At 32.2% G+C, this 24,631-nt stretch overlaps 2 protein-coding genes across 2 annotated transcripts in view; one reads left to right on the forward strand and one right to left on the reverse strand.

Annotated features, from left to right (window-relative positions):
- LOC119634480 (cation-independent mannose-6-phosphate receptor) overlaps positions 1 to 24,631 on the reverse strand; it is a 107,124-nt gene that overhangs the window by 34,646 nt on the left and 47,847 nt on the right. The window contains exons 13-15 of the mRNA XM_038028693.1: positions 23,160 to 23,339; positions 22,827 to 22,950; positions 13,698 to 13,765 (exon numbers count right to left, since the gene is read on the reverse strand). Coding sequence (XP_037884621.1) covers positions 13,698 to 13,765; positions 22,827 to 22,950; positions 23,160 to 23,339 — 372 coding nt within the window. The remainder of the gene's footprint in view (positions 1 to 13,697; positions 13,766 to 22,826; positions 22,951 to 23,159; positions 23,340 to 24,631) is intronic.
- LOC119634725 (embryonic polarity protein dorsal-like) lies at positions 7,261 to 9,379 on the forward strand. The gene has a single exon (XM_038029055.1). It carries the CDS (start codon positions 7,499 to 7,501, stop codon positions 8,570 to 8,572), a length of 1,074 nt encoding a protein of 357 aa, XP_037884983.1. The 5' UTR covers positions 7,261 to 7,498; the 3' UTR covers positions 8,573 to 9,379.

Genomic DNA, 24,631 nt, shown 5'->3' on the forward strand with positions numbered 1-24,631 from the left:
ATTTGTCATGTTTTCAATAACGTATAAATAAATATTTTTGTCCGGGAATATGATTTACTTGTCAGAAGAAATTATAAATTAACGAAAAGAATATCAATAAAATAATAAATAACTTCTCCACAGATAATGAACGATCAAAGAAATGAAAGAAATGATAAATACATTTGCATTGGCGGACCAAAACGAATTCAAGTAAGATGGACATTTTAGAATACATTTTGTTTTCCGGTTCGTATGTATAGGTTTTGACAGGCTTTTATTGCCGTAGCAAAAAAGTGTCGAAACAATCTGATGGTAATCAATATTATGCTAACATTTAAACAAAAAAACGAAAAACTAGGCCAGAGAAAAACCAAATCAATGACACCAGGAGGAACAAAGATATAATTTAATGCTAAACAGTAAATCTACAAATTTCTATAATTAACATATTAAACTTATTTAAAACTTAATTTATCAACTTTTGTGAAACACATTTGCATACGAATTGCTATTCAAGAAGAAAAAATCAATTTTCTACAGCGAATAGAGAAACATATAAATAAGTGCCGTTCATTAACCGGCAAGATTACAAATTTTATGCGGAAAAAATCGATCAATAAATAATCGCATTTAAAAGGTTCGCCTTTTTTATTGCAAAAACTCACTTATTTCTTAGCCAAAAAAAAAAAAAAAAATTTATAAATTTTTTACATTAGAAAAACAATCATAAAGAGAAATGATTAACATTGCTTTAATAAATCCCTTCCAAGAGAGAGAAGTAGGTCTGGGACAAAAAGGAAATATAAATGACAGTTTAACAAAAAAAAAAAAAAAAAATACCCTTTTACTCACACAACAACAACAACAAACATTTCTTACTTACTGCAAACTCAACCAAAGTCAATAATAAAAACTTGTAAAAGCGTTAAACCACGCGAAAATACGCATCAAACCAAACGTAATGCATAAAAAAAACAACAACAACAAAAACAACAACAATAACGCTAAAATATCCAAATAAACAATATACATTTTATATGTAAAAATAAATATGATTCACAATTGAAATGCGAAAAAAAGAGAGAGAGCAAAAAAAAAAAAAAAAACAAGATTGAAATGAAAGCATGCATGCATGCATACATGTATGTATGTATGTATGTATATAACTACATACGTATATATATATATATATATATATATATAAATACACAATACGCATTGTATATTCAGGAGCTGACTGAGTTGGCGTATGAGTAATGTTTGCAGTGTTAAAACACATATAACATTGCATTTTGTTGTCTGCCAACCAATGTGAAGCAAAGTAGCAACAACAACAACAACAACAACAACAAGGAGAACAACAACCCTTCTTTGTCAGTAAGGTACACAAACACATGACAAACATAAGCACTTAATAAAATATGTATGTGTGCATGGTTGGGCGGTTTGTACACATAAATGAGTAAATACATGGATTTGTATGTTTATAGGATTTACGTTTTTCTTTTTTCGTTTTTTCGCTTTTTTTTCTTTCATTTTATTTATTTTTTTTTTTTTTCTTAAAATAAAAAAAAACATTTGCAGGCAGCTTTTCAAAATATTTAAGCAAAATAAATAGGATCTTATTTAAAATGTTATAAAATAAAAATGCAAAAAACGAAGAAGAAACATTTATTGTACATTATATGAGCCTTTAATGCTTAGTTGCGAGCAAAAAAAAAAATCTTTTGATTTATAAACAAAAAAAATAAATAAATACATAACGACAAGCATATATAAAATAGGTAGAGAAAATCATCTTGGTTGTTCTACACATCCTGTACACATTATACACATGCATCAGCTTATATTAAGGCCTTTATGGGGCCTCTAACTCTGGATTCTAGGCGAAGTAAGGACAAACAATTTTATGACAATCCATTATTTTTAATAAACTGTGAACGGTGCTGCGGTTTTAGCTAATCAAAAATAATATGTCTTCCTTTACATTCTCTCCGGTGCGTACTTCTTTAAAGTAATTACAAGGTTGTGTGTGTTTACCAGTAAAAGTAAAAGCTTAACTTAAGCTTAAGTTTTTTTGAATCCAAAACGTGAAATAAGTTGCATAAAGCACATATTTTTGATCAGCATCAAATTCTAAATTGACATAAGTACGTCCTTCTGTCCGTCTATGTGTCTGCCCATCGATATAATACATTTTGTAAACATTTTCTTGGGCGTAAAAATGAAATTTGGCAGAAACATTGGAAATTCTTGCATATTGGTTAATCTTGAATATGGGCCAAATAGGTCGAAGGACACGCCTACAGTACTATGTAAACTGAGAATATTTTCATTTTTGAAAAGGTTTTCTACTCATTGCTTATAACCTACAGCAGATAAGTGTACAAAAATTTAAAGTTATATGCTATGGGCGATACTTTAGCACGTGTGGAATAATAATTGAAAAAATTGATCTCGCCTACCCAATATTATAGTGTCTCAACGTTTAATTTATTTTTCAATACTTTTACAAGGTGCGGAAACAAACTGCAAAAACGCCGTCAAGTATGTAAATTCTTGACAGGTTTCAAATTTGGAATGCACCTAAACATGTCCGTCTGTACGTCCGGATATTTATCTGCCTGCATAAGCGAGTAGCAAAAGAGCATGCCTACAACGCCCACACGTCTATGCGACAAAAACTTTTAAACTTTGAAGATAGAAAAACTCAGCCGTGCCCACTTCATGTTGTAGAGCATAAAAATTTCAATCTTTTAATTTTTTGATCTATTTTGGAATAACTGCGATTGGTATAAAAGGTTCGGTCACAACTGAGTATAATTTTTTTTTTTTTTTTTTTTTTTTTTTGTTTCGAAATGACAGCTTTTGCTTACTTTGGCTGTGTACGAAAATTTTCCCTTTAATCTTTTCACACCCGCCACTGAATTCCGATTCAAACATGCCAGTCTGTCGGTCTGTTTGCGCAATGTCTGTAGTGACACTCTCCAGGGCGCAAAAATGAAGCTATCGACTTCAAATTTGGCAGAATCATTGGTAGTTCTTTTTTGCACGCTGGGTGATCTTGAATGTGGGCCAAATCGGTCAAAGAAAACGTTTTTTTTTTTTTAAGTCTTCTGAAGAGAAAGGTGATGGTTATAAAAGATTCCGCTACGGTCGAATATAATTTTCTCACTTGTTTTTTTTTTTTTTTTGATTTCACGGAACCATTCATGTTTGGTATTTGTAGGCATTTTTTGTTATTGTTGTTGTGTACTTAAATACTAAATTCTTTGCTTTCATTGAAGGAAAAGGTAAACACATCCCATACATATAAAGCCAGCTGTGCAAAGTCTTTGTTACGTTATGAACGGAACTGAAAGTGCTTTAAAAAAAAAAAAAGAAAAAAAGGTAATGACGGACGACAATGTTAAACCCTTCAGTATATGTTTCATTTTTTATTCTTCATTTTTTTGCTCGTTTGTCTTTAACTCTTTGTTTTCCGGAATTGTTTAGCGGAATTGTGCCTGTGGCCATATCAGATTTTACGCTTTCTTTTACTTTGTATCTATTTTGAGATGGGAGAAAGATGAACAATATTTTCCGAGAAATTTACTTCTTTGAGATGATAAATAACTAAACAACCAAAGTTAAGCTAAGAAGAAGAAGAAAACTAAAGAAAGACATATGTATTTATGAAAGTAAACGTTAAGGCCAGATGCCGTCGTCTGTCCCGGGAGCCGTAAGTTTATACTAAGAGTACAAAATTATGTTCGCCTAAGGACGAATTTCTGCCCCATGCCTATAAGTTTATGTTTAAGTGTTCAACGTAGTTTCCTACCGCAAGGAATTCATTTTACGGTACATTTATGGCGTATATGGATTGAGAGAAAGACACTCTTTGCTTCGAAGGTGACTCGATTTCGGTTTTTTCCATGCCAGATGGAGACACACTATATGGGTGTGCAACGCCACACAGAGTAAATACGATTTTGTCCCCACCATAGCCATCATGAAACCTCCGTAAGCCTAGTTCCCATAGTTTGGTGATAGCAGAAAATTACTTCCGGTTTTCCTTACACCAGTGAGACTACAAAACAAAATGGAGAACCTCCGATTAAACTCGTTTATGTCTCACACGGCCTCTCATATATATTCGCTATATGAGATTTTTCTTTTATGCTTTCAAGTGATTTGTTTCCCATCCCTTCTGAAAACTTTGCATGGTAATAAGAGTAATTCTAGTAGCACAACTGACGCACATAATCGCAGCCCGGATTATTAATAAAAAGAATGGGTATTTTTTTATACTCATCACCAAAAGATTTTAAGATAATAGATTTGTCGTTTTACTTGTTACGCCCAGTAATAAAACTAATAATCTATATATTTTTGATCACCCTATGGTTCCGAGTTGATTTGCGTATATGTGTTTTGCAAATCAAGGGCGTAGTCAACACCCTCTTAGTTCATGGTCATAGGTTAAATTTCAAAATCTATGTGATCCACTTGCAATAATAAACGGATTGTCCTAATCCACCACAATCTTGAGTGTCGTCGCCTGTTTGCCCAGGGACGTGCCCTTTCGTCGTTGGAAACCCGCATAGTCCAATCTACGATATCAGTATAAAAACTCATTACAATTAGAGAGGCAATTAAATTTTCAGGGACGAAGCTAACGTAAGCGGTCAGAAGACGCGCCAACAACATGCAACAACTTCTAACTTGTGACTTTCAAAATTTATTTATCTAAAAGTCGGATATAAAGGCTTCTTGTAGGTAGATAAAAAGTGAATGAAAAAAGATTTCATTATTTAATTTGATTCAAATGGATGATTCAAGGATCGACTCAACCTAAAATTCATATAACTTTCTTTCGTAGTTTCTTTTGGAATGCTTAAGAGAGAGAGAAAAAAAGAAAAATTGTTTCAACACTTTGATGTAAGACCTTTCTTAACGTTTTATTTCCTACTTTTGAAGTTGAACGGAGTGAAACAGTTTGATAAAAGTCACTTTAACTTGCTAAGTGAAAGTAAAGAACAAAAAATTAGTATATGTGTTTGTGTTGACATTTTTCAAGTTTTGCATTAAAAACACAACAAGCAAAGCTGAACAAGAGAACCATTAAGCAGGCAAGTAAAAAGATGGAATTTGTTTTTTTTTTTTTGCAACTCTTCATTTTCCAAAAAGCAAAAAAAGAAAAAGAAAAAAAAAAAAAAAGCAAAGAAAAGAAAAATCTTTTCAATGGAAAACAAATAGAAGATGTAAACAAATAAACGCAAGCAAAAGATTGTTTTGGCCGAATGTAAAAACATTCTTGGTCTTTCCATGCCATGTATTAACAAAAAAAAAAACAAAAAAAAAAAAAGACAAAAATCTCCATTTCATCACTTTAAAGTATTAAGGAAAATAACTCTCAACTATGCATTGCTTTTAGTTGAAAACAAAATTTCAAATTGAAATTTACTTTGATTCCACCCCAAGTTGTAACTTCTTGTAGAGGCAAAAAAAAAAAATCCATTAACTCCTTCACTAGCTTTCAAAAGATTGCGTTTTGAATATGAAAGATTTGATCTTATAAAGAATATATCTGCAAAAACCTTCAAATCAATTTGATTTCAAAGCATTTTCCTCTCATAAGATGATGAACCCATTCGTGATCACTGCCTTGACTGCCCTCCATTCATATATCATTCGATATAAATTCATCTAATCTTTCGAATGCGTCCAATTCGATTAATAGTAGCATATGTACAAGGCCGTAGGGTGCAAGTCAATTCGTTTTGAATTTGAGTTTTCGATTCTAACTACGTTAACAATTTCTCATCGATTGGTCATTGTTGTCTTCCCAAACCATTTTTTCCCACTTTTTTTTTTTTTTCGTAGACTAATAGTTTTAATTGCTTTTTCTTTTTTCATTTTAATAAATCACAATAATAACAACAACAACAACAGCAGCAGCAACAACAAACCGAAAGTTAAAGTCCATCAGTATTCTTCGATATTCTTAAGCCGTCATCCACAGAGCTTAAGGAGCTCGCTCAGGTATTAAACTTATTTATATTAAAAAAAATGCTGAGTTAGTTTTTTATGTGAAAGTTAAATTATTCACTAAAACTATGCCGTAACAGTTTAAAAAATTTGCTTTAAATGTTTACATGACTGTAAATTTTCGAGAAAATCAAGTTGAATCTTTATCAAGATAGGAGAGAACACCACTGTAAAATTTCCAAAAATTGAATTTTTATTTTTATTTTTTTTTTGCTGAATACCTTAGACATTCTTTACAACGTAATTGTCTTGAAAAGCTTCATACGCAGCACTGTAATATTCTATACCTGCAGTAAGTAAAGAGATATAGCGAAACGCGGACCTCGTGTGTATCTATGTGGGGTTTAAGTTTGACTTTTAAATTTTTGTACCCATCATCGAAGGATGAAAGGTATATTCATTTTATCGAAACATTTGTAACGCCCCGAAGAAAGCTTTAGAGACCTTCTCATCATTCTTGATCAGTATTATTTTCGCGCACTTCCTTGATATCTATGTGGGACTTTAATTTTTCTTTCAAAATTTTTAAACCCAAGATCGAAGGACGAAAAGTATATTCATTTTATCGAAACATTTGCAACGCCCAGAAAAAAGTTTTAGAAGCATTTGTGAATCGATTTAAACATGTCCGTCTGTCCGTCTGTTGTAAACTTTTCTCTGGCCTCAGAAATGAAACTAACGTCTTCATATTCGGCAGAAACATTGCTAGTTCGCGCACGCAAGTTGACTATGCAAATGGGCCAAGTTGGCCGAACGATACACCCACAGCATCAGCGTGAGCTGCGAACACATCTATTTTTCAAAAGGAATAACAATTTTTGCTCATTACTCATAAAACTATAGTAGGTGAATGTATAAAAATTTGAAAGTATGCGTTCTATGATCGATGCTGTGGCACCTCTACGAAAATGGGTACAGTTCATCAGAGCCTAACCGATATTGTAGTATATCAATTATTTTTTCAATACCTTTATAAAGCACAGAAACAAGCTTTAAAATCGCCATATATTCGGAATGAGCCTAAGCATGTCCGTCTGTCCTACTATCCAGCCATACAGTACCTGAGGTAAACATTGTCCCGTTTACAAAGATGGATAGAGATACCGTCTACAAATTTGCAAGTGATCTAAATTTTTCAAAGGATATACCTGCAACGCTCGCATGCTTAGGTGACGAAAACTTTTATTACGAAACCAAGAAAAACCAGCCTCGCTACTATAGAGCATGAAAATTGAATACTTTTACTTTTTTTAATTAACCTGCTGGGTATAAAAGACTCGTTCACAGCCGAATATAATCTTCTTACCTGTTTTGGTTTTCACAACTAATATTGTAAGCTGGAGTTGTTTACTTGCTTATGATAATAACGCTGATAGTAAACAAATAGACGGAATAAACCGTATTTAAGTAGAGACCTTTAACCGAATATCAATCAGTGCGTATAGAAACCGTTGTGTTATCACACCGTTAACAAATAGTGAACATCATGAGTGCTATATTTCGACCCTATGTAAGGATTGTGGAGCAACCATTCAATAAAGCTATGAGATTTCGATATGAATGTGAGGGAAGATCTGGTAGCGCAATACTTGGTGCTAATTCGACGCTCGAACATAAAACTTATCCGTCGATCGAAATAATTGGCTATGCAGGCGATGCTGTAGTGATTATATCATGCGTTAGTAAAGATCCACCTTACTGCCCACATCCGCATAAATTGGTAGGAACGGACTGTCAGCATGGCGTTTGCAAAAAAGTATTTAGTACCGAACAGATGCCACTGGCATTTCAAAATTTAAGCGTTCGACATGTCAAAAAGAAGAATATTGAATCCGTATTGACGGAACGCGAAGCATTGCGTATCGATCCCTTCAGAACAGGTTTTAATCATCGTTTAGAGACATCTGCCATTGATTTGTATTCGCTAAGGTTATGCTTCCAAGTATTTATCGATGATAAGAAAGGAGGATTTACTAATCCTCTGACTCCTATTGTTTCGGAACCAATTTACGAGAAGAAAGCGATGTCAGAATTAAAGATCTGTCATGTATGCGCTTGTCCCGCCAGTGTGGACGGCGGCACCGAGCATATATTATTGTGCGAAAAAATCATTAAACATGATATTTCAATACGCTTGTATGAAAAGAAAAATGATCAGATTATTTGGGAAGATTACGCTGCTTTTGACTTTACCGATGTTCATAAACAGACAGCTATTGCTTTTACTCCACCGCCTTATCGCATAAAGAACATTACGGAACCAGTTGAAGTGTTCATACAATTAAAGCGACCCTCAGACGGACTCCTCAGCGAACCAGTCACGTTTCGATATTCACCCTCGATCTCGGATGACGAACAAGTAAAACGGAAAATTGATTCTAGTTCTAGGCAAATACTTCGAATGCAAGAGCTACAATCGCAAAGACACAATCGATCATTTCAACCGGGTTATGTTGAACAACATAATAATCCCAGCAATGGCACCCATTTGGCCACTGGCTATGGCTTTAATACAAACCAAAACTTACAAATGCCATACTCGTACAATATACTTAACTGATAATGCCAATGCATGAAGCGATATTAATGGACAAGATTTTTTGTTTCTCAAACCCATTAAACCACCCGGCACTAGAACACCGGTAATCTTACATTTAATAGTGCATTACATTTAAACAGTAGCTAATCATCCCCTGTACATACTGTGGAGCAACTGCAATAAAACGCTACTCAATTTCATGGTTCAAAACTATCTTCTAAATAAATTAACAAATATTTTAATGTATTGTGTATATTAATGCACGTGTGTTATGCTTTGTATCGCCCCCGAACATTTAAGTATATATTTTAAACATTTTGTTGAGGTTAGGCCGCCATTAATGAAAAGGACTTTACGTTGCAACAAAGGTCATCTCTCTGAAGTCTAAACAGATGTTAGTCTTCTGCTGCCGAAGAAAGGCGGCAGAAACAACGTCATAGTAATTGTTAATGGGATCCCTTGACGTCTTTTACAAAACTTGTTATGAATGGCGCTAAGTTTATATTAAGTCTCTACCTTTGGATGGGTGTAGCATAGGTTGGTCTACTATAACCCTACATGCCCATCGCTGTGGGACGCCAATACACTAACGACGATCTAACGACCTGCTCCCCTCTATCTAACAAAAGTCATTCAGGCTTTCACGATAACATTATATCTCGTTTCGAAGTAAAGGCGCGCTTATATCAGAGGGAGGCCATAATGCATACTGGCGTGGTCCAAGTTGAGTAGCAAAACCAACTAACTAACTAACTAACGAGTTAAACTAGAGGCGTGCAGGCATTACGAATTTTTTCCCTGATTTCAGAAAATAAGGCTAAAGGGAAATCAAAAAAAAAATTTCTTTTTTACTTTTAAACCAAATATATACTGGATTACAATTGCACTGAACCCATTTTTCAATACCTGCCTGCGCGAAAATATTTCCAATGTATTTATCACATTTATATTAAGGATATCTTATCTTATGTTTACCACAGGCAGATACGTAGACGGCCAGAGGGCGACTGACAGGTATGTCTCCAACTAATCAGAGCATGATTTCAAACAAGAGGTCCGTCCCATTTATCAAAGGACGTATAAAGCAAAGGAAGGGAATGCCTTATTGACCCACGTCGTAGTTTTATTAGATGTAGTAACTATACCGAAGGAATTTTTTTTTTTTTTAAGTCTTGCACCAGAGATTAAATAAATCTTATAAAAGTAATGTTTTTATATTTTTACATATATACTTTCAATACATTTTTTTTGCTTATACGAAATAAGCTTCAAAACTTGTTGAAAAAAAGCATACATATATATGTATATATATATATATATGTTTTTTTATTTGATAGAAGAATTTGTTAAATTTTCTTTGAAGAAATATTCATAGATAAGTTTCTAATGTTTGGCAAAACTCTACAGCTAGTTTTATTGATTGAAAACGAGAAAGGAATTATAAGCCGGCTAGAATTGAACACCTACGTACACATGAACTATCAATTCGAAAACTTTGAAAAAAGAATTCATAAGAAATAGGTAACGAGAACTCAAGCAGAACTAATTCAAATTCCTTGCATCCATCGCAGTATATAACTTTTTAAAAGATGTTTATTGTATTTCAAATATAAGTAAAGTTATTGTTACAAAATAGAGAATTCCCGACGGAAACTTTAGGGAATTCCTCTCTCCTTAAAAATCCAAAAAAGGACGAGTTATTTGGCCGTTCGAAAAGTAACTGCGTTGTTTTTTTTTTTTTAATGAAAATGAAAGACGATTTTCTTACATTGACGTGTCACATCGCAAGCGATCTCTCGGCGGTCTCCCAAATTTGCCTTTATTTCTCAGTCATCAGCTTCCAAGCGGCCTTGATGCATTCTCTAGATCGAAATAGCTTCACTTTCACTTTCCACACCTGAAGAGGAATCATCCCAAAAAGTATTGCATAGAATAAGTCGAACTTTTTCGCAAGGACGTCTCACCATATCAGCTGGCAACTATGATGATGGCTATATAATGATTATTCGGCTTTTAGGGTGAAAAAATAGTCCTCTGTTGGGGAAAAAAACTAAATGATTTTCCGAACAACCCTATATATTCATTTTGTCAATTCGTCAATAACTCTTAGAAATGTGATTCTTTAAATTGATAAATGTGATTCCATATGCCCACAACAAATCCCCCATCTTATATATATATGTATTTGGTGAACGGATAAAGATAACTCGAAACCCAAACTATTGCTTTTAATTATCTTCAAAAATTTAATAATGAAAACTTACTTCGCACAGTTTTAGCATCATTACAACTTAATAACAGAAACACTCATATAACCAAAGCAATGCAAAGAAAAGTAATTGTTCGACGTTTACACATTAGCAAATTAACTAATAAAAATGAGTAAGAAAACGTGTAAGTAAAGTTTTATAGCGAAACAATATTCTTACGCATGGTAGCAACATAACATTGCGAAAAATGCAACAGGAACATACGGTTACAAAAAAAATAAAAAATTTACAAATGGAAAAGAAAGTTGCGGTCGAATTTTCGATAACCACTACCAATAAGTCAAATTATTCCTGATATATATATACATAATCTTCAAAAACCTTTCCTTACAATCATTAAAAAAGAAATTTTATACGAAGGTGAACTGACAGACAAACATAAGTTAATTACGTAAATTTGCTTTTTATGCGATCCCTGATGCATTTCAATTCCTTAAAAAATTAATTATCATCTTTATGATCAGTACAAAAATGTTATAAGCGTATCTATCTTTGTAGCCCATATAATTAAGGAAAGACTATTGTTTTAAATAATAGTACCGATTTTCGTTAATACCTAAATACTTTCAAAAAGGCGGAAGAAGTTTTTAAACAAAAGTTATGGCGAAACGATATAAAATATATCGATTTTGAATTACATGAGATAGGGGATATTGCTTTATTAGTGTAAGTATTACACTAACTAAAACCCCGTTTTGTAAAAATTGGTTCAATCAATCTACTAACGTGACTAAATTTAAAAGCCATTATATCAGATTTTTTTTTTTTTTTTTAAATATTGCATTGTATTCTTTTATTTTAATTTCAATTAATTGTACACGAACATATTTATTTGTAAAGCCCAAAACTATGCAAAGAAAATACCACGCAAGTTCAAGAGTAAAAAAGTAGCTGCTCGCTAATTTAGTTAAATTGTTACGATATTTTACATCACTGTTTTTATGTATACCTCTTTGATCGGTTTTGCTTCGGCTTGTGATGAAATTAGTTGAGTTTCACGTGTTCATGAAAATGGTCGTAAAATAATGAAAATTATTTTACTGGATAATCGTATAAAGATCCAATAACAAATTTTTGTACAAATCGTGATTCCTATAAGCATTTTATGCCAATGCCATGGAAATGTACATGAACCTAGGATTTCACGTAAAATTTTATGAAAGTCGATCTCTTCGCAATCGGTCACATTTTTCTGAACATTTCGTTTGAGTTCATAAAAAAAATCTATCAAACTTAATAGAAGTAAAATACTTTTTATCTATCCATTCCTTAAAATCTCATCCGGATTTTTAAAGGCTCTGATCTCCATTTAAACTGTATGTACCTGTGTGTGTCGATACTCTCTCCTAGTTCAGAAATATATCGCATATACACTCATTATTAATACGAGAGTTTATCACGAATTTAACTAAAGCTAAAAGAGTTACGATATTTTACATCGGTGTTTTTATGTATACCTCTTTGATCGGTTTTGCTTCGGGTTATGATGAAATTAATTATATTTCGCGTGTTCATGAAAATGGTCGCAAAAAAATTGAAATTATTTTATATAAAAATCCAATAAAGAATTTTTGTACAAATCGCGATTCCTATAAGCATTTTATGCCTCTGCTACGGGAAAATAAATGAACGTAGGATTTCTTTTCAAAGTTTATTAAAGTTGACCTCTTTCTAATCGGGCATATTTTCGCGAACATTTCGTAAGAGACCGTATGTGCATGTGTTGTGTGTGGGTATAGTTTAGAAATATAGTATATATGTATAAAAAGCATAGTAATAAAAATATGAGAAAAAATAAATTTATGAAGGGTTCAGTGAAAATCTTAGAAGATAAATAATAGATAAAAAAATGTTTGTTTTTTTTATAGAAAAAGTGAAAATAATCAAAAGATGTTATCGAACACACACTTTCGTAATATAGACATTCACACTTCAAAAGGATACGAACGGTAAGTGATATTTTCAACTTATTTTCTGAATTACTAACGAATAGAAAAATTTATAGAATTTATGAAATGTACTCCTCTCCTATTAAACTTTTAAGATGTCTTTGTTTGTAGTATATTTACCGTATTTTGCAGGCATTAGAATATATAGAAGGGAGCTTCAAATATATATACAGATCGTAGTGAATAGAGAGATAGTATTGCTTCTATATTGATATATATGAGCAAGAACCAAATATCTAAATTTTGACTTCCTGAAGCGATCTCACAATAAACGCCACTCAACGCCCATTAAGACTGTCTTTCGAATTTCTTAAAATCATCAAATTTAAATACAACTGGAGATTGTTTTATATATACGCTTTTGGCTAAACTTCGTCTTGCTTATTAGTAAGCAAAAATGATAAACTCCACGACTTTAATTATGGGCGTCGTGGTGGTTAGTCAATCAGGACGATTTCTGATTGAGTTATTTCTTATTTATATCGTTATTTCCGAACTATTCTTAAATAGAACAAACTTAAAGAAAAATCGAACAGCCGTCAATCTACGGTTAGCAAAGACGCCACAGACGACAATGTGCAAATAAGATAAACAAACACACTTACTTTAACTACATAAACTTACTTTACACGAGATGTGTGTACGTAAATGGCAATAGGGAAAAACATTTGGGTGTAAAAATAAAACATGTACAGTTACAGGATACAAAGTTTACGTTTGCACACTTGCAAATCGAGTACATTTTGTCAGTTTGTTACTTTGTCTTGATGTACTCTTCTCCCAAATACCTATGTGTGCGTTTTATAGAGATATAACAGTTACCTTGGCGAATAGTATTGTGGTTTTCTTTTTTCTTTTTTTATTTTTTTTTTTGGAAAAATTTCGTATTTACATGCATAACATATGTTTATGTTATAATGCACTTACCTCACTAAAAGAGAATGTTTGTTCGTTGACATAATGGCATATTAAACGCATTTGCACGTTGATAATACCTGTAATCGCAAAAGAAAGCAAAAAAAAAAAAAAAAAGAAAAAACACAATTACAATATTAAAAAACAAGTTAAATATGTCTAGTAAAGCATTAGAAAAAATTTAAATGTTTTAAACATTGCAACGTATTCACGTAGCAATCATATCAAAAAGAAAAAGAAGCAAATAAATGAATACGACAAATATTAAAACAACATAATCACTACAGAGCCATATAACATATACAAGTAGGCTTTTAAGTATGGCCCTAAAGCCAAACATTATTGCTGCAAAATTTTGCTTACATCGTCATTATGAGAACATGAGAATAATTTAGGTTGAAGGCGACATGATGTAAATGATGATACCAAACATTTGTATAAACTTTTCTTCTCTAAGATTATTATTGTCGTTGCTATTGTTTTCAGGATGTTATAGGTAAAGCTTTTAAACTTTTTAAAAGACATTGAAATTTCCGAAAGGTCACTCTAATAGTTCGTATAAATATTTTTTTATGTTCAAGGATGTTACTATTGTGGTACGTACGTTTGCATAAGTAAAATATTCATAAAAAATATAGGCGTGAGTGAGTGATGCGTCGACGGTGGGGGGAGGGGAGTACTAATTATTTTTAACATTCAAAATCTAATTTACGTAACGTAAGGAAACCTTTTGTTAGCTTAACTTGGAGTCTAATGGATCTCTAGTAAGAAACATACGCTTCTTTAGTTTTATTAGGCAGCCACAAGGCCACGATAATGCTTAGAACGAGAACGATATGGAAATAGTGAAAAAAATAAAGAGGAAAAAGGAAATGTGCTATTATTGGAATATCCACGATTTTGCTTATTGATAAAATAAGGACATATGTATATAAATGGACATGTGTAATATAAATGAACATTTGTTCACACTAGCTTCAAAGTATATGGTAATCTTGCTTTTAAGAAAAACTATGAATGGACTTAAGAGAAAAATAAGCCAGAAATTGAAATCAAATCAAAACCATTGGTAATAATATATTGTTTTGAAAAAAAAACATCGAAACTTTTAAAAACTTTCAACATTTTAGAAAAGAAAATGACGGATTTGATGTAAAAGCTATTTTTTTTAGTATTGAACTCTAATCCGTAACAATATTTAGTTTGCTGTACAAAAGTCAATAAAGAAAAAAAGGTTCTCATTCAATTTTATAAAAGCAAGCTGAAGAGCAAACAAAAAACAATATAGCAAAATGCTTCCTATTACCCTTTTATAAGTAAACAAGACATGTAATGTATACCTACGCTTTAATCTAAAACGAACTTCATAAACCTTAAGCTGTAGAAATCAATAAAAATTGAAAATAAAACCACTCGCAGATAATATAAAGCGATGTTTACTATAAATAGTGCTAATAGTCAATGTAAAGACTAATAGCAAAATAAGTGCTAATAGCAATACACGCAGAATACATAATAGAACAGGGGTGATGTTATAACAAATAGAAGACATATATATAGCAATATCAATATGGACGTTAAGAGCGAAGAAGCATCCCACCAATAGCAATACTAGAGCTAAAAATATTGTTAGAACAAATAGCAATATGTGGTAAATCAGTAGCGCTATTAGTAAGCGATATAATAGAAATATTAGTATTAGTATTAGTGCTCATAAAAAGTCAAGTTTTAAAAATGTAAGAAGTAATAGCAGTAGCAGTTAATGCAAATGCTGTAGCACTACTTGAAGGAAACCGATTATTAACGATGCCTAACAACAGTCGAACAATGGTCCAAACTAGCAGCAAATAAGAAAAATCTTCACCAGGATGGCAGTTATTATATTTAGTCAGTTGGTATTAAAACGCTTAAGAACTGTGCATTTGCCAACAATAGGGTCGCGGTCTGCCTTTGAAAGCTAAAATAAATAAGTTTTCGTGATTTATACTTTCTTTAACAATTTCTAGAAATTTATTTTTCAAAATACGTAACTGAAAAACGCATTGAAAGATCAGAGATCCTTAAAGATTATTTTCCAACTTAAATATCAGCCCCTGTTGACTAGACAGGATTCTGTATAAACTGGCGCTCCCAACTTCTTGGCATGAGATGCAATACAAAATGCACTGATTTCTCCATAAGCAGCATGACGTAGACGGCGGCGCAAGTTGAAAGAGATCTTTCTTCGTTGTGAAAACGAGTACGCGAAAAAAAAAGCGCTCCAAACTGAAGTGTAACTTATCTTTCATTACTTGCCTTCACTTGATTTTCCTTTTTTTCACTTTTCGATTTCTGATACTATTGTGATTATAAAAATCAAAAAAGCTTTCATTTAAAAATATTCTTCAGTTTCTTCAGTTTTCTTCTTTCTGCCATTCTCGGCTTGTTGCGACACTTGCATTAGAATCTTTTTCTTATACGCTTTTTACGATTTGTGTGTACATCGCAATTAATAATCACTGGAAGGATGACTTCAGTATACTGGTCCTTTTACGGTAGTGGGCAATAGAAAAAAGTAACCAAAAACGTCAAATCACCATTTCAAAAGCGTGCGTTCTCGGAACAATAAAAAAAAGAACGACACATACAAACAAGTATGAATATTATATGTGGCTGTAGCTGAATCTTTTGTACCCGTTATCTTTGCATTCAAAAGAACATCGTACTTTAATAGTTTAGAAATATGGGCGGGCGTGGCTGATGTTTTGCGTTACTCAAGGGATAAGTGGGAAAATGTTTATCATCGTACACCGTGTTGTAGTTTATTGGTACTCAACAACAAAACGAATACTTTTTTCAAAGATTCTTAACACGCTTTCTGCGATCAATTTGGTTCATTTTCATTGCAGACCTGCGTGCAAGGGCTTTGAAAAGCTGCCTTAGAATATTTCTCTCGACGGACAGACATGCCACGAGCGATTTAGAAGAATTTGAATTTTTATCGCGACTTCTGAAACATCCTTTCGCGTTTCACAAACGAATATACCATCAAGTTGAATGTACCACCAATCTGGTGGCTTTAAAGAGCAAAAAAAAAAAACAAAAAAAAAAACAAAAAAGAAATAAAGCAAACAAAGAAACAAACAATACTAAACTGACCAAACAACACGAATCGTTGGTAAGATTTTAAATCAACATTTTTAAAATGGCAACGTTTTAAAAAGTCAGTTTTTGTTTGCTTAAAATACTAAAACCCTCATAAAAAGAGGAAGTTAGGAAAAGCTTAAAAGGTCACTTTCGCACTGTTAGGCTCAAACCAAAAATGACTTTTTGTTGCTGCTTTCTGGTTTATTTTTTTTTTTTTTTGTTTTTTCATGAAATGGAAAAGTTGTTTTTATAACAACATGGACTTTTTAAATGAATTTTTGAACCTTTCATTTAGCCAGCGAGCAGTAAAGAAAATACATATTGCATTTAGCATTTACGTCAGCAATCACTGAAACTGTTCACGGTTGATATAGCTCATCTTTTAAAAAAAGAAATATCTTTAAAGTCCTCGGACTTTGAATGGCTGTTCACAGGAATAATTCATCAATTAGTAATATCAATAAGTAAATGGAAGTCTTCTTAGTATCTATTCCCTGAGTCTTGATGTATGTTTATATATGTGATTAAGTAAGTGACGGTAGAGTTTCAGTTTTCTTACAGGTATATATATCATTAACTATACGGCTCAACAGATAACATTTTTCGCATTCGTTCATGACAATTATTTTAGAAATTTTAAATTTTTCAATTAAAACGTTCTTCGTTCGACCTGAACAGAAATTTTTTAGTCCATTAAGACAATCTGGTAGAAAGCACATTGGATTCGCGCAGATTTCGATTGAAGTCTTAAGAAAAAGACAAACTTAAACAACAAATGCCGATGAATCTAACGTAAATGCTGTAAGAAGTTTACTCTTACGCGACAAAATATTATGATGGGTTTACGATAAATTAATCAAAGTTGAATATTATTTTCTACTTTGTTGGGAGTGAAATTTCAATAAATTTTATTTTATTTATTTTTACATTCAATATTGATGCGAAAATGCCCATCAAAAGGCAAAACAAGTATTCATTCAAATGAATTGTATTCTTTTGCTTCGATTGCCGCTTGCAGTAAAACCACTTGCTATAGCTAGACTCAGTCCGCACACTGATGACGGTACACATTTTAGATCACTTGTCGTTACAACTTCAGTTCATCCAACGCGACTGTTTTTATTTGATATTTTTAACTTCGAATTAAGAAACAAATCAGATGAGTGGGGCAGATCGTTAGGTCCTTGTTAGCGATGCATATGTTGGGTTACAGTAGATCAACCTTAGCGCAATTAATAGCAGATTTTATAATACATGTCAACGGTTCTCATGAATAATTATTATAGCTTTGTTTCTATTATCCCCTTTATTCGGCAGCATTTTCCATTTAATTCGAATTGAAGACTAGCGTCTAGCGTCTATTTAGACTTCGGAAAGATGATCTTTATTGCAACGTAAAGTCATTTCCATTAATTACGATCTACCTCAACAAAACATATAAAATATGTACTTAAATGTTCAGACGCGATACAAAACATAACACGTGTAATAAATACATTAAATTATTTGTTAATTTATTCAGAAGATAGTTTTGAACCATAAAATTGAATAGACATATAGACATGTCCTATGAAAAATTTAAATTCATTCCAAATTCTTATGGAAATTTGTAAGCGCGGAGAAAATGATTAACACGAATATTACACAATTGCGCAGACAGACAGACAAACAGACGAACGAACGAACGAACATGTGCATTTCATATTTGAAACTGGCCAAAAACTTATATGCCTTATAGGGTTTTGGAAGTTTGTTTCTGCACCTTATAAAGATATTGGAAAAAAAAAAATTAAACTTTAATACCGCATAATATTTGGTACACGTGGTCAATATCAATTTTTCCCATTTTTGCACAAATACCATTGCATTACCCATAGAATACGCTTTCAAAGTTTTGAACCTTTATCTGCTATAACTTACGAGTAACGGGCAAAAAAGGAATTTTTTATTCCTTTTAAAAAATAGAGACATTCTCAGCTTGCGTGGTGCTGTGGGCGTGCCCGTCGACCGATTCGAACCATTTTCAATACCAAACTAATTTGCGTGCAAGAACTTCCAATATATTTGCCAAATTTAAATAGTTTCATTTTCGAGGCCAGGAGAATGTCTTCAACAGGCGGACATATTTAAACCACTTCAGAATTTGATGCTAATCAAGGATCTGGGATGGATTCTGGGATTTCTAACTCTTTCTTCTAGGCGTTGCAAGCGTTCTCACCCCTTATCCTTCGGGAATGGGTATAAAAAACGTGGAAAAAGGTGAAAGAGACATGATTGAGTCTCTCTCATGAGCTTTTTTTATGTTTCGGATTGACAAATAAAAAACTTATAATATGCAACAAATGGTCAGTCCTTCAAACTTTCAAACTTGAAACAAAATATTTACCGAGCATTGCATAAACAATTTCCCTTTAAAGCTAAATGATAACATTATCCGTTTAAGTGTAAGAAGGCATTTAAAGAAATTTTAATTTCTCATTTAATCTCTTTCTCTCAATCATTATTATTATTATTATTATTAGGAGTCAATCAAAGTTGAATGCAAAAATAAGTATTTAATCTGGAATCTTAATAAAAAAGGAAAAATAATAATAATAATAATAATGTAAATGTTAAATCTTAATAGTTCAAGAGCGAGTCATAAAGCAAAAAATATCTCTTCCCTTTCTTTCTATTAATCTTATCCCTTAGTTACTTTTGCGAGTATTAACAATTTTTCATAGCGAAAGGCTACAACGTAAAAGTGAAATAAAAACTCAAAAAGGAAAAGAAAATTGACTTAAGCCAGGGAAGTTCTTAAATGCCGACAATGCCGAGCTCAACAAAGAATGAAACAAGGAAATAAAGTGGAAAAAAAATGTTGGACAGAAATGTGCAGAAAACAATAGTCAAAAGTTTGATGATTACATCGCATACAAGCATGCATGCATGCATGCATATGTATGAGTGTACATACGTACATACATACCACACATTTAAGTAGAATCAATAATGAAAGTTGTGCTTTTTAACATAAAACGGATGATAGCAATATTTGTAATGATAATGCATCAGAATCAACGTTAAAAACCTGACTCGAATCTGCTCTCAACTTGCCGCTTGCCCATAGGCAACAAAGTAAAAGCATTTATGTATAAATTAAATGAAGCAAAAGGAAAAAATATGCAGGAATGACTGCAGCATATATTTGGCATGCAATCGTATACAGGTGCATTGTGTGGATGAAACAGATTAACGTCATCATGATAGAACGGCATAAAATGATCGGAGTAGAACAGCAACAGACAGCAACGACAAAGTGACAAGCAACGACGCCATCCTATTAAATATTTATGGTCCACCAGAAACAAATGGAAAATAATTTTTTTTCCAATTTTTTTTTCCATTTTTTTCTTTCATTTTTTTTTTTTTTTTTTTTTTTTTTATCTCATCATGCGGTGACGATATTTTTATAAAAACAATATTTATAAAAAGCTTTAAAAAAAAAAAAAAAAAAAAAAAAAAAAAAAAAAAAAGGAAAAACTTTATAGAAAACGTATACGATTAGCAAGAACAACACACAAACACAACATTTTGTTATTCTTGGCTGTAGTAGCCATCGCATATATTTCATGAATTGGAAATCTATTATGTTACGATTTTTGCTCTACATTTTCTTTTTCGCAAAACATTTCATCAGTTACTCGACTCGAGGGAAGGAAACGAAACAGAATGTATGGGGAAATTCATGTGAACTGAAGTAAAAAAAAAAAAAAAAGTTATTATTATACAAGCATTGAAATCATTTTTAATAAGGAAGAATATTGGTTGGGCTTATAATAAAGCCCAAACGACATGCTCCAATTACTTGGAAAGATATGAAAATGAAAAATAAAAATGAAAATAAAGAAGACAATCGACCGCGCTTGATTATTAATAATAAATTGTTATCAGTCTACACATCATTTACTTGAATGGAAATAACAAAAATAGCAGGCAGGCAATCCCTATACAGTTTATTCGAAAAGATAATGAAATCACGCAATCGTACAAAGTTAATGACTATATATAACTTTTCATCTATATATGTATATATATAACTTTTCATCCAAAGATTCATTCATTTATTCATTTAAAGAGCAAAAAGCAAATCAAAACTAATTTATGTTCAGCAGCACAATCTTGCAAGTCCGCATTTTTTAATGTTGTGCTAAGACAAAAAGGAAAGAACGGTAGAAAAACTAATCCATTATGAAAGAAGCTATGAAATTGAGACGACATCGGGTTTTTTTTAAAAATCAAGGACATCCCGGCACGAGTTAATATTTAAACCATCGCTTAACACACGTACCACTTTTACATACATAAATTTATTGAAAGCTCACCAATAAGGAAGAGGATTATATGGGAAAGGGTACACCACCTTTGTATGTAATCCTGTCCTTGCCTAGTCGGACATTGAAACCGCAATCTGAAAATCTTGTTCAGCAAAACAAACGCTATCTTTTTCAATAATATATAGAATAGTTTTAAAAAGAAAAAAAAATCTCAAGTCGAATGAAATTTTATTCGTGTTTGGATTTGTTAGGAAATTCTCTTTTTTCCTTCTTCTAAAATTCAGCAAATCCTCAGCAGATGATTCATATTTGACAAATAAATGCTTTAATGTTCACTTTATACGTTGAATGAAATCTACAAATTTCTTAATAGAATCTGACTTTGAGACTTATGTATTTTAGCTCACACAAATTTCGCAATTCCTATGCCCACCCTGTACAGTCCTTGTGAAAAGAGTAAAATTGATCGAAATATGTTTAATAAAATTTTGAAACACTCGCCCGCCGCTTCATATTTTCTTTAATTACAAAATTTGTATGAAATGAAAATCATATTTTCGGACAGAGAGTAATATCTAGACAAAACTTTCATACCTCTCCCCGGGTTGGCTTACTTCTCATGCGATTTCGAAATCGCCAAAGAATAAAGGCAATGATAAGTTTTTTCTTATTTAAAAATCCAGTTATCAAAGAAATCAAACCGAACGAACATATGCTGCAAAGATCACGATACAAGTAGAAAAAATTCGTGATTTAGTCTGAACACAAATTCAAAGACTACAATGGATAATATTTCAAGTACATACCTACTATATACATGCATAAATGAATAGTGAAGAGAATAGAAATGAATAAAAAACGAAAAAAGAAAATAAAAAAAAAAAAAAACAAAAAAAAAACAAAAAGAAAACTGTAAGACCGTGCGCGCATAGAGATGATTGCCAATTCAAATGCGATTTTGAGATTAAAATTCACAAGTAGCGCTGAAACAACAGATTGGTAAATGCAGATGAATGCACACACAAAACGCACATACATCCTCATTCATCGGTAGAAAATAAAAACCTTAGAAAACCCAAAATTGTCGGAAATGCTTATGCTAGCAAGCATGTGAAGGAGAAGTTAAAAAGGAAACGGAAATTAAATTGAAAGGAAAAAATGAAATAAAATTGAACCCGTACAACCAACGGTAGTAACTAAAAAGAAGTAAAAAGGAAATAATGAAAGAAAAAATTACATTCAACTCAAGTCGAATTTTAAACTACCCACAACAACTTAACAGATAGATGTGAACAAGAAGATCTGAAGATCATAACATGAATTTTCAATTAAATTGGAATTAAAATCCGCTAAAGGTCTCTACACTCCTACATAAGATCTATTAAGAGATCGTACTAAATAAAAAAAACTTTTCGATTAAATAACATACACATATATATATATATATATATGTATATATATATATAGAATTTAAAGCGAAAAAAGTTTTCAAAATACAACGAATAAGATCACAATGGTGATGATGTGATGACGATGATGATGATGATGATGACGATGATGATGAGAAAGTAAATGTATTGCTATTAGGAGTAAAGTAAAATGAAAAATCAACATTTTTTGCTGCTTGTTATAAATATACATTCGCACACATAGCACAAAGACACACGGTTCTTCTCATACGGTTCATACGCTAACTTACCATCACCGCCGCATGGACCTTTAGAGGTGAAAAAGAGATTTACCAAACTCTGACTGTAATCCGTCACCGCCTTGTGATGTGAGTCACAAAGGTTAAGTATAAACGCTGTTTTATCCTTTGAAATCTGTAAAAGTCAACAGCGCGTGGGAGTAACAGAAAGAAAGAAAAAGTAAATAACAAAGACAACAATAACAGCAACAACAAGAATAACGCATGAATAATATTCTACGAGTCAAACTGTTCAGCATTAGTGCCAAGAAAAGGAGAAATTCAGAGCAAAAAAAAAAAAATGCTTTTACACGTGCTTAGCATGAACTTTGCGCGATTACTTACCGTTATTTTGCCATTGTTGGCAAATGGAGCCTTTTTCAAATTGTAGCTAACATTAATCTCTTCGTTCGTTATTTCGCAGGTGTTCTCGTTAAAGATGCACATATGCGGCGGGCAAATAACATTAGTCGGCCAACTGAATTGATAATGACAATCGGTAATCTGACGTAATGTCGGTAAACCCTACAGCAAGCAGTAGGTAGGCAGCAGCATCGATAAATAAGAAGAAAATGAAAGAAAAAAAAATATATATATATAAAAATACATACACATACATGCATATACATATTATACATATATATGTTTGCGTGCGTTCATAAATAATTTAGGTGTTCCTTTAGTGCTAATCATTTCGACAAAACGCAAATTAAATAATAAGCAAATGAAAAAAAAGACAATGTTACGCATAATTAGAACGTAAACGAATTTACGCTATGCCAGATGTTAAAGAAAATTAAATGAATAATTTATATTATATATTGTGTGTGTGTGTGTGTGCATTTGCATTTCTTAAACCGATCAAATATTATTCATTTTAAAATTTAATATTGATTTAAAAAAAAATAAATAAATAAATGAAGCGTTTTTTTAAGTTTTAAGTTCATTTCATAAAAATCATATGAAAATTGTCCTTAGAATTCAGGGTAAAATTAATAATTTAATGACAAATCGATGGACAAAAGGAAGAACGCGACAAAAGCGCATATTACGAATGGAGTCGTCGATGCATTCGATCATTAAGATAAGCAACTAGAATGACTGATGAGAAGAAACTTGAATAAATGAATAAAAGAGAGACTCAGGCCAACTGAGAAGCCAATCGACCGATGAACACACGCCCGAACATATACTTGTATGTTAGCTAGAAAAACTAGAATCTAGATTATAATATTGTAAAGACTAAATTTTGTGATTGCCCGAATGGAGTTTGCCGGAGTACTTCGAGGGTTCATTAAGTTACTCTGTTTTCGCATTGATACGGAATTGAACTCATTTCGATTTTTCAGATAACATTATAATTTCACGTTTTATTGAATAAAAGCTAATCCTGTGCTACTTAAATTAATTCAATTGATTTTTGTGGTTCTCCGCTTATTGACGGTACAAAACTAAGACTAATTCGTTGAATTCAATATTTGTCTGATTTTTATATTACGTCACTACGACTAGATATCTTTCACATATATAGCATCTTTACCAATATCACTTTCTTTAATCATTTACTCATGAGGTGTTCACTTAATTTACTAGATGGACCGAAAGACGAGAATTATTTGTATGCGGTTTCTTTACTTGTTGTCGCGTTTTACCAGAATATCGAAATATAACGGACGCCGGCCGAGTCAAATTCAACTTCGGCTCGGACTATACATCTGATCTCCTATATGGATTATCATGCAGAGCTTCTTTACGGAAACCGCAAAACTTGACATGTCAAAGTGGTAAAGCGACTTACTTCATGTCCTACTTTCTCC

This window comes from Glossina fuscipes, unplaced genomic scaffold, assembly GCF_014805625.2.
Source record: "Glossina fuscipes isolate IAEA_lab_2018 unplaced genomic scaffold, Yale_Gfus_2 3, whole genome shotgun sequence".
NCBI classification, from domain to species: Eukaryota; Metazoa; Arthropoda; class Insecta; order Diptera; family Glossinidae; genus Glossina; species Glossina fuscipes.